At 31.7% G+C, this 11933-nt stretch overlaps 1 protein-coding gene and 1 long non-coding RNA gene across 2 annotated transcripts; one reads left to right on the top strand and one right to left on the bottom strand.

Annotated features, from left to right (window-relative positions):
- Positions 1-4334: 4334 nt before the first annotated feature.
- LOC149546409 (uncharacterized) lies at positions 4335-11417 on the bottom strand. The gene is made up of 2 exons (XR_016353710.1): positions 10995-11417; positions 4335-4735 (listed from the first exon to the last, which is right to left on the bottom strand). It is a non-coding gene; the product is annotated as an uncharacterized LOC149546409 (long non-coding RNA).
- On the top strand, positions 7024-8828 carry LOC149546410 (F-box protein At5g49610-like). The gene has a single exon (XM_089791184.1). The coding sequence runs from the start codon at positions 7366-7368 to the stop codon at positions 8506-8508; it is 1143 nt and encodes a 380-aa protein (XP_089647310.1). The 5' UTR covers positions 7024-7365; the 3' UTR covers positions 8509-8828.
- Positions 11418-11933: the final 516 nt, after the last annotated feature.

The raw sequence follows: 11933 nt of genomic DNA, 5'->3' as shown, positions 1-11933 counted from the left end.
TTTTGGTGGTAGTTGATAGATTTTCAAAGATGACTCATTCAATACCTTGCAAGAAGATATTTGATGTTGTACATGTGGCTGAATTATTCTTTAAGGAAGTGGTAAGATTGCATGGATTACCTAAAACTATTGTTTCAAATAGAGATACTAAGTTTACTTGTTATTCTAGAGGATACTTTGGAAGAAGCTGAATAAAGAGTTGAAATATAGATCCATGTTTCATCCACAAATAGATGGACAAACTAAAGTTGTGCATAGATGTTTGGGTAACTTGTTGAGATGTTTGGTTGGAGATAATTCTACTAATTGGGATTTGATTTTGGCACAAGCAAACTTTGCATAAAATAATTTTGTAAATAGGAGCACTAAGAAGACACCTTTTGAGATTATTATTGGAATGAATCCTAAGGGAACCATTGAATTGAGAGATTGGAACTTTGAAACAAAGAGAAGTAGTGAGGCTAAGGAATTCATAGATTTCATGAAGGCTTTACATGAGGAAGTTAAAATGAATTGGGAAGGCAATAATTTGGAATACAAATAGAGAGCTAATAAGAGGAGGAGACCTAAATCTTTTGAAGTTGGTGATGAGGTTATGATTGATGTGAAGAAAAATAGATTTCCAGTTGGCACCTACAGTAAGTTGAATATGAAGAAGTTTGGTCATTGTAGGATTCTGAAAAAGTTTGACAATGGAAATGCTTTTAAAGTTGAATTACCAGAAGATATGGATATTTCACCTATATTCAACATTATAGATATCTTCAAATATTTTGAATCAAAAGATAAGCTAAAAGGTAACTTGGATTATCCTAAGACAAAAGCATATAGCATTTTGAAGATTCTAAGTAGCCGAATGAGTAAAAGCACCAGAAGAAAAGACTACATGGAATACCTAGTTTAGAGAAAGGATGAACCAATTGAAGACAACTCGTTGATTACATGTTGAGTTGGATCTTTATGACTTAGGTTTGAATATCAATCATGATTGATGTGGACATCAATTATTTATTAATCCTAGGTTCCTGATGTAGGAGCATCTTGGTCTTTGAGCAATCTTGCACCAACAAAATATTTCTTGTTTTATGCACTAGTCTATTTTTCATGAAGCAGCCGTTGTTGGTTTTGTTTTATGTTATGCATAATTTTCATCATGTTGAGGTTTTGTTCTTGATTGTTTTCCTAGGTGCGCTAATTCTTATGTTCCATATTTCTCGAGTTTTGTGTCATTCTTTGTAATCATGTTTTCCTGCTATCTTCATCCTACATAGCATGTTGTTATGATTGGCATAGTTTTTTCTTAATTACGTGGCATCTTGCACAATTAGGAGCCAACTCCTAACACATGTGTCGACCTACCTTTGAGTGTGCATCGTTTTATATTGTTGTTTGTGTGGATCTTGGTTTCCTCTTCCAAGTATGGACCTATATTATAATCAAATGTTTGACTAGCCGACTTGTGGCTTAATTGACTATAAAAGAAGCTTGGTTAGATGTAGGAGGGGGGATTTCTAAGAGAGAAATTGAGATAGAAAATGTGAGATAAGGCTATGAGATTGTATAATTCTTGTTTTGTATAAGGCCACAACTCAGAAGGCCTCATGCTCGAGCATGTTGTGGTTTCTTTATATGTGAAGTGAAATAATTACACCTACAAATATGTTGCATCTAGCCTTGTATTTTTTGTGTTTCATTAATCAATTTTTGGCTTTCGTTTGCATCTCTGAGAGGGGAGTGTTGGATGTTTTAAGTTGAGTTTATTTCCAAATGTTGTACTTAAATCCCTATATCTCCCCACATCAGATATATATACATATACACACACACATACAACACAAAGTCATAATTGTCATTATATTAATTACATAATAATGAATAAACATCTCTCTTCTTGACTCATTCTAAATATATATGCAAGAGATTGTTGCCTTTGGAAAACACATAAAAATATTATAAGCAATGATATTATAATTGTAGCGATCATAAAATCAACCACTTGGAATTTGGTTAGAGTGAGCATTAGTTAGAGTGAATGAATTCCAAAAAAAATATTTTTATTTTATCAAATAGAAAACTTGAATCATGGTTATAATCTATAATTTACGAGTCATAGACATAATTTTAAGAAGCTCATTTTGTAGGCATATCTAACTTGAAGAGAATGGACAAAACATTAATGAGTAAACTCTTGCCTCCATGTTGGGTAATGAAGTAAAAAAAATGAGAAAAAATATTTATCATTACAAATCTTGATCAATTTCCATGGGTGTTATTATATAAATTTTAGTTTATTTGAAAAATAAAAATGTTTTGCACTTTAACATTATGACCATTAGTCTTAGTCTATCAATGGTATTTTCATATAAATTTAAGTCTATCTTCGATTAGCTGGTTGAGGCCTTGCCTCCCTCCTTTTTGGTGCTCTTTTTTGAACTCTCGATTTATTAAAAAAAAAAAAAACAATAAGACCATCTAGGATATAGTGGGAATTTAGATTATCTTCACAAATTCTATGTATATTTGCCTATGGCTCACACATATTATTAAGTGTTTGAATTTGATGCTGACATTATTTCCTTACAAGTTAGTTCCATATACTTTTTATCAAGTCTTAACTTCATTTATATGTCTACCTACTTCCACATAGTAAAGATACTACTTTGTTATTTTTTAAATTTAGAAAGTATATATATGTATGTATAATTGGAAATTCTATTAGACATTGATTTCAAATTTACATATAACACATTAAATTGGTTACTGAATTTCTAAATGTTTTTTTTTTTTTTTTTGCATCTATTCAAAGTAGATACTACGTCCCTTTTCGCTTGCCTTAGCAGCCCAAACAACAGTAATTGCAAACAAAACTATCTTTGAATCACATAGTCTAATTATATATTTTTCAATTGTAATCCCATATAGTCGAAAACTGTTTGAAATTGTAAGTAATAAATCTTGTACATGTTCCTATATATGTGATGCATTTATTATTAAACATAATAATTATCATTGGTATCCATGCTCTCCAACAGTCTATCTACATAAATTTTTGGTTGTTCCGTGCATCTATGCCAATGAAAGGGTCTACCTTAGGTTTAACAAAGGGCCTTGGAAGGATCCACCTATAATGAAGGTTGAATGATTCATTGATACAAACAATAACACTTTCTATTGTTTTACATTTCATAAATATATGGATTGTAATTAATTGTTGACCATTCTTGCTACTATTTGTGTGTGTAGTTGTTTTTAAATGGGGAGGCAATATTTGATAAATAAATTATGATTATCACAATTGATGAAGGCAAAATTTGTCCTACTAAACAACAAAAGATGACATGGTTGTTTATGAATTCTTCTTTCATTCTATTTCTACAATTGCTCTTGACAAGCATACTTGTGTCTATGTTATTTTCTTTAACAAAATATGATCCTAAATGTTTGCATAATGATTGATTTTTTCATGCTCTGCTAGATAGATGCATACACTTTCCTTCATTATTCCTTTTCTAACTAGTAAAGTTACATGACTTATTATAAATGGATATTTTCTAAATATTAAGTCATATCTCTTGAGTTTGATTTATGTAGAAATCCTAAACGTTTGGAATTTATTTTGACAAGTATATTCCTCATTCCTTAATGTAGATTTGTCATTAAATTAAAATATAAGGTATTAATGAGCTTGTAATCAATGTTTTCATTCATATTGACAATGGTGAGATTTTTTATGTTGTCATGTTTCAAGTGAAAACAAAAATAGGACTCAACAAGAGATGGTCAAAGTCATCACTGCATGATATGTGTCTCCTTGCTATGCCAGTTTGATGAACTCCAACAATTCACAATATAATCTTGATTCTTTCAAGAAAATGAATAACATATTATTCAATATATAAACATGAAATATTATTCAATATATCCACATTAAATATTCTTCAAAATGTGAAAAAATAAGGGTTTAAAAATTTTTAAATACAAGTTTACTACTTAAATACTATACAACATGTGCCACTATTGGCATGAAAATTGTATCTTATTGGCTCAAGTGCTATTATAATGAATATAAAGACACTTTATATACTAATTTCTATGTTGTGAAGAATAAAAACTAGGAGTGGAAAATCTAAGATCTACACCCATGTAGCCACATATATTTCTTAATAAAACTAAAAATTTGTCTACTATTAATGGTGTTTTCCTTAATGTAATAGAATATAATGTATGGAATATTAAATATATTGAGAGAAAGATATACAAATAAATGGCATATGCATGCAATTCATTTGATAAGGAAAATATATTAGAAGACCGACCTCATTGAATATCAAATCTAGCAAGTGCCAAACCAAGTTGTGCCATCTTCATTTATCTCACGGTATTAAAAACTTGCAAATAAATTCCTTAAATCTTGTATTTCAAACTTAGCTAGCTATTGTAAGTGTTTCTCCACCATATCTATACTTGTCCATAATATGACCTCTTTGTTGCACACATGAAAACAAACTTCCCCAATGGTCAATATATTTTTTCCCTTACTTTTAAGATAAGCAACTTTCCAATTCATATATAGAAATCATTCATTGAATGAAAGGAACGAGAATACAATCACATAGTTGGAGATGTAAGGTCAAGGGGCATGGTACATGTATTCCAAGAAGCTTTTACAACCGTATCAACATCTTCCTTGGAAGCCTTGAATCCCCTATTTGAATATATGTTTCAAAAGATTTCCCTACAAAATCATTAGTTAGTTTCCAAAGAAAACAATATTTAACAAATTATAAAAGTATTTGGATACTAGAAACTATATCTACATACTTATGTCTCTAGTGTGGATAATTTTTCTAAAAATTTAAAATCCTATAACATAAACATAAAAAGAAGATTCTAAGAAACATACATATCCTTACAATGACCTTAATACATTTGGCATATTTCTTCACAATAATTATCAGAAACAAGTGACTTCATGAAACTCGATTGTAGTACAAAATTTACAAAATGCATTCTTTATAGTAGATAGATTTTGGTGCATACCTTACCATAAAGTTTAAATTCTCAAAAGGCTTGCAACTCTTTCTATTTGAGAGAAATACTTCATTTGATTGCAAATGCTTGTAATAATGAAAGCTTCCGACTCAAATAAAGACATGCAGTATCATCTTTCCAACTAATTCCACGAAGGCTAAAGAATTTTAAGGAAAAACATAAGGCAAGTTGCTATTTCTATTGAGAAAAAAGAAAAATTACCCGAAAAGAGGCTTACAAGTATTCAGGAGAACACAAAGCCCATCGACTTAATTAATTAATAATAATAAAAAACCAAATATATAATATAAGATTTTTTTTCCTAATATGAATTAAAACTATGAATTGAATTCCTTATTAACTTAAAGAATCAAAGTAAATACAATTAGATGTAGAGCACACACTAATGTTGCTTCTTGCACCACAATGAGCCTCCAACTAGACTTCAACTTTGAATGAAAGCTTTCACTCAAGCTTCGTTTTTTTAAAATATTTGTCATTTGTATAGTTCAAATATCTATTAGAATTTTAGTAATTTCATAAAAGAAAATATTTTGGATCTTATTGGTTGAAACATGCTAGACTCATGAGTGAGGCTTTTTATTATTAGTTGAAGGAAATAAATAGATATTATTACCAACTTTTATACCTACTACACAAGTGATGTGATAATATTTAACAAGTGCCACATAGTAGCTTAGTACTTCCCTTTAGTTTTTACTTACTTTTTAATATAAATATAATTTTAATTTAATAAATTTACTATACTATATAGAATATTTAATTAATAAATTTTTTTTTTATATAGTTTTTATAATAAAATATATATTATTACAATTTTAATAATGACAATTATACTAATAAAATATATAAGATAATATAAATATATATATATATATATATATATATATATATATATATATATATATATATATATATATATATATATATATATATATATATATATATATATATATATTTGAATATTTTTAATTGAATTACTAAAATTATATTAAAAAATACTATCATATTAAAAGTAAACAAATAATTCAAAATTTAACAATCATTAAGATTAGAATAATATTTTATAATATATGGTAACAAAAATTATGTATGATGATTCATAAATCTATATAAAGTGGGATATAAATTGGCGTATAAAACCTCAATTCAATCAACTGATTAAAAGAAAATTAATTTAGAAAACATATAAACTTTAAAAATTGTATTATAATTCATTAATACAAACAATTCAAAAAGTATTACAACAGTATTTAGTTTATAATATCTGGTGCATATTAAATGCAAATTGTTGACACGCATTGAGATATATTAATTGCATATTGAATAGATAGAACATACTAGAACTATTGATTTAAACTTGTCTATTTAAAAAATAAATAGAACAATTTAAACAAATACAATAAAAATTAATATTTGATATTTTATTTTAAAATATATTTCTACAATTATTATTAAATAAACAATTAAATATTTGAATCTGACTTATGATTTATAATTATAATTAAAAAACTAAATCTCATATATTAGATATAGAAGCCTTCTAACTAAGTAGCCAATGTGGGTGGAGGGGCGCCCATTAGTCAAATATTCCTGACCCAAACAAGCCTATGCATGTTTAAACTTTGATAGATGACATTATCTCCCCACATCTCTTATTTTGAAAAGCATTGTCTTATATAAATTAAATTGCTCATGTTGAAATTGTTTTTATAAATATTCTCAAATGTATTACCATTTTATATTCTCATTGAGAATCAAACCTATCCAAATATTACTAACTTCCTCCATTTTCAAAATCTTCCTTCAGAACCATCCATCTACTAGTCTCACGTTAAAATGATCCTCTCTACAACTAAAAGCTTAGCATGTCTACCTATCTACCAGTCTCACAAGACACCTGTTTCACCCACGGTAAGGGCATGTTAAATTAGTTGGGATAATGAATGCAGAATTGAAATACTCATCTCCATCAGCTATTTGTCCACACCCCCTAGTTTGTTACCGGTAGTAGCTATGCAGCCACGAAAAAAGTTTTTATTTCAATTAGTTTTGACAACTTTCAAAAAAAAAAAACCCCAATTGTCCCGCTGCCGTTTGTTGCCGATTTCAAGCTTTCTATGTGGCTTGTCCGTTTGGCAGTTTCTTCCACGCTATTCTCGAATCACTTGTGTTGTTGTAGTATCCACCACATTGCAGCGTGCAAGGTAAATATGGCAATGCTGATATCCTGATATTTTACCCACTACTCCATTGATGCCTATTGCACGCCCAGAATGGTTTTTTATGCTTTGAGAGCCAAAATAACTTGAGATGGAGCTGAATTCCGAGATATGGGGTTCGTTACCAGAAGAACTATTAGTCCTTGTTTTAGCCCAGTTGCCCATTTTGACAATTGGGAGGTTCAGGGCTGTTTGTAAACAATGGAAATCTCTTCTTTCGCCATCACTGGGGTTTCGGCGGATAACACCATTTGTTCATCCCTCTTCTACTCCTGCTTTTCTTATCGGCCGTCTCCATCCATCTCACCGTCTGAACTCTCTCAATAACAATTTATATCTACTTCAATCGCTGCCCAATTCCCATATTCATAGACTCTCCTTGGAGTTTTTAGCACCCGATTCCATCAACGTTGTCACAGCCTGCAAGAGTGTCCTCTGTTGCTCTAAGAACGGTTCACCCACCTCATTTTACATTTGCAACCCCATTACCAAGACCTGTAAACAACTTCCTCCTCCCATTCAACTCAGGCAATATGATTTTGTTGGGCTTGCCTTCGATGTATCCACAAGGCTCTGCATCTTGGTCATTGGAAGAGGTGTAATCATGGCAGAGGAAAACAATATGGTGGTGGAGATTTATGATTCAGAGAAGAATTCGTGGACCAGACTTCAGATGAACACACCCAAAAGCGTGTATCCATTGGGAGAAGGGGTTTACTCAAGGGGTAGGTTTTACTGGATAAATTCCACCTATCTTGGGGTGAGCAGATGCAGGTTTGATGTTGTTGCATTTGATGTGAAAGAGGGGCATTGGGATGTTATCAGGCATCCACAAAGGCCTTATGGACCTTATTCTAATCATTTGTATCACTGGAGGTTAAGTGGGTATGATGGGAAGGTGGTTTTGGTGTACACAAAGGGTCTTTGTTTATGGGAACTGGATGAAGAGGAGAGAAAAAATAGGTGGTTGGAGGTAGATGCATTGCCAAGGAAGCTATGTGGAGAAGTTGGGTGTGGTGGGGTTGTGAATGATATTAGCAGTCAAAGGTGTACACAAGTAGTGGTTAATAGTAGTGGGTGGATTTTGGTACACCTGCCTAAGAATAAGTTGCTTGTATTTGATGGGGAGGGAAGAACGATGCAGAGCATTGAAGGAAAACAGCTGACAATGTTCACACAAACATATCCAACATCAGTTCGTGCATTCGAAGTCAATAATGTTTGGTGGCCTTAATATATCTTCTGTTTGGTGGCTACAGGAGTTGTTTTTCATAAGAAAAGCAGTATGAGGGTGCTGGTCTGTGGTACAGACAGAACTAGCACATTAACAACACACATTATATTTGCAGCAAGCACAATTACAGCAAAGAAGAGCAAACCTATTCTTGCCTCCATGAAAGATATAGTACGAACCAAAGTGCTGCAGGAGTTGTTATACATGACCTTACTGATGTTTTTTGTGATTTCTGATCTAATTGTCTGAAATGGAAAACATGGCTTTCAATTTCAAAACATATTGAATAAAATGCAGCTACGTGCTTTCACCGTCCTCCATATGAATTGTCTACTACATTCTCTCTCTTTCACCTTGGATGATAACATCTTTCATTTACAGTGACCAAGTTCATTTGTGAGTCCAAATGTTTTGTAATTTCTTGTAACTTCAGAAAGTTAAAGAGGTGTATGTGGTACAATGATATAATGTTAAATTGTGGAAATCTCAAGTCTTCAGTTATCCAAGAAATTGTTTATGAAGCAAATTATTTGAACCTAGAGAATGTTCCAGGTAAGTCCCAAATTAGTGGACTTACAGATGTAAGAGGAAAGAAACAAGAAAGTCTTAGCAATTTTATACAAATTTGGTTACGCATTATTGAGTCGCTCTTAATGTTTTCAAGGAATCAATCAGATAATTGACAGAATAAGTTTTGTATAGCAGGGATAAAATTGAAAATGAAGAGAAAGATTTTCTACCTTCTAAAGATAATTTCCTAATAATTTATAAGCTTCCACCCTATAATTAAAAAACTATCACACCTTAAAACTTCTGCTACTCTGAAATCCTCCATAGCTCTAAGCACACCCAAACAACAAACTTTGTTTTTCTTGGATGTAGAAAGGAAGGAATCTATGCAAAGGAATAAACTACCTGATTTGAAGATGATCTTACAGCTTACCTAATCGAAGTGAGGAAAATGCTAGTCTATTAAACTTATAGAAGTTCCATTCAGATAAATGAGGTCTTGAATAATATATTTACACTTGTCCAGGGTTTTTCGGAAGAATAACAGTGGGAAGAGAATTTGCTGGAAGCTACAATTTCACTGATTAGAATGTGGTGAACTTTTAGTCAGATTCAGGCTGATCATTTCTTGCTGCATTTCTACTTCTGAGCAAATCAGACATGTTAGGTTTTAATCTACTAAAAACAGATATGCTAGGTCTCAATCTGATACAGAATTGTGCTTGAGGCTCTCCAAAAACCTTGCCACATCACACAGTCAGTTGATCTTTGGGTAAAAATCTTGAACAACGCATACCGAGAACAACTAATGCAACTAGGTATTTGCTTGAATGAGTTTCTTCAAATGGTACAGTGCAATACTTGTACGGAAGAATCATAATGAAATATTCTGCTGGATGGGGAACACCAGTAACCATGTTCACTGTTCTTTACAATCTCAATTTACATGCATCCATACTCTATATCATTCATCTCAGAATATATATGCTTTTCTAAGCTTCCATTGCACATAAACACCAAAAACACTGAACCTTCGAAATTGCTTGAATTCTTGAACGTGAATTTGGTTATAATAAGATTTCTAATCCAACTTTCAGTAATGCTTCCACTCTGATTTGAATTTTCTTTCAACTTGCCGGTTTGTAAATTCAGAACCTTCACAGCAACAAATGTGCCTTCTCCTAATATTCCCTTAAAACTGATCCCAAACCGTCTCTCCCAAGCAAGTTAGCGTCATTAAATCCAACATTTGAATCGACAATTTCTTGCTGTTAGATCTTTTCAGGCTCAAATTTATGGTGTGAGAAATCAAACATTTCTCCACACAAATCACCTCTCCACCATAATCCCACAAAATACTGGTATGGACATTTTTTCACAATTAAGTACCGAGTTTTGCTTGAGGAAGATGCAGGTAATAAGGATGTCAATGGTCTGCCGAGGCCTCGATTCAAAATCAGGACACGGTTCTATTGACGTTGCCTGAAAAATGTATTGGGAATTATCTTGTAAGAGTGTTGAAAAATAAATTCAAATAGGGAAACATTTTTGGGTTTTCGAGAGACTGATATTATATCCGACAGGGAGTTTGAAGAGAGATCTAATTCCTTCAGTTTTCGCAAATTTCCCAATGATTATTGAATGGAAACCTAGAAATACACTCCCAGATGAATTTATTGATTCTAGTATAGAGCAACTTCCTATTCCTGCTGGGATACTCAGTTAACTAATTGCAAGAGATATCTATAGCTTTTGCCACCATAATTTACTGATAGCTTCGGGCAAGGGACCTTCAGAAAGATTCTATGATAAATTCAGATAGAATTTCAGGTTAGAAGGTTTTCATCCCCTTATTCTATCATGAGACAAATAAACAAGTTCCAAATTCATGGCTTCTATTTGTGCGAGCAAATCAAACATTTTGCCTACTAATTCATTTTCAAACAGATAGAGCCACTTAGAATGAATTAACATACCTAATTAAAATAGGACTATGCCATGTAGGATGTTTCACGAAAACCCCAATTGAACCAGAGATAAGAGATTCGCCAAAGAGAGCGATGTTGGCTCTCAAGACAACAGACCCCCTCCATACCGCAATTTCTAGCTGAGATAAGGGGAACAAGGCATCTCAGGCTTAGAGAAGCACAAAACAATATGGAGAGGAGGGTTTTGGGCCAATTTATAGGATCAGGGCGAATTCTCTTCTTTCTAAGGCTCTGAGGGTTTGATCACCGTGCCCGAGTGGCAATCAGCATAAATCCCACTAGACCTCGCTTACATTTGCACGAGGTTATAAAATAATTTATGTTTCTGAAATCCTCCCAACAGAGTCTTCCCCAGATCCATTTGACCCGATCTCATTACAAGCAATGTGCTATGCGGCAAATTTTTAAACTCCTCAACATCTCTCACGATCTTAATATTTAAAATTATTTTTTTCCTTTTGTTGAAATTTTTTGATGATATTTTAAAGCTGATAGTAATAATTTTAGTAGTACAATTGAGCTCTTTTTTAACTTCTAACGTTTAAAGATGTTTGAAAAAAGTAATATTTTTATGATTATATATTATGGGAATCTAAAATATTAGCTAATTGATGAGTGGCAAAAAAAATGTTTTCAAGTTAGTGTGACAAATTATAACTCACCTCAATTTTATCGTTGATACTAATAATTTTAGTAGTGCAATTGAACTTAAACTTTTAAGCTCTAAAATTTAAATATATTGGTGGTCTCATGAAACATGTGAATAAAAAATTAAAAATAAGTAATATATCCATTCTATATCTTTTCAAGGGGAATCTAAAATATTCTAATTTGTGGAGTGCTCCATGCAAACAAAATTTGTTACTTAACCACTCCTAAATGAAATCTCAAATAAGGTTTGCATTATATTAGCTGCAAATAAAATTT

This window comes from Cupressus sempervirens, chromosome 7 (assembly GCF_028749045.1).
Source record: "Cupressus sempervirens isolate cs-2001-9-10 chromosome 7, ASM2874904v1, whole genome shotgun sequence".
In the NCBI taxonomy this organism is placed as follows: Eukaryota; Viridiplantae; Streptophyta; class Pinopsida; order Cupressales; family Cupressaceae; genus Cupressus; species Cupressus sempervirens.
Note: the sequence above shows the minus strand (reverse complement) of the source record. Positions and strands in the feature narration are given on the sequence as shown.

Coding starts and splice junctions, on each gene's coding strand:
- LOC149546410 (XM_089791184.1), top strand. CDS start 7,366: ATGGAGCTGAATTCCGAGATATGGGGTTCGTTACCAGAAGAACTATTA.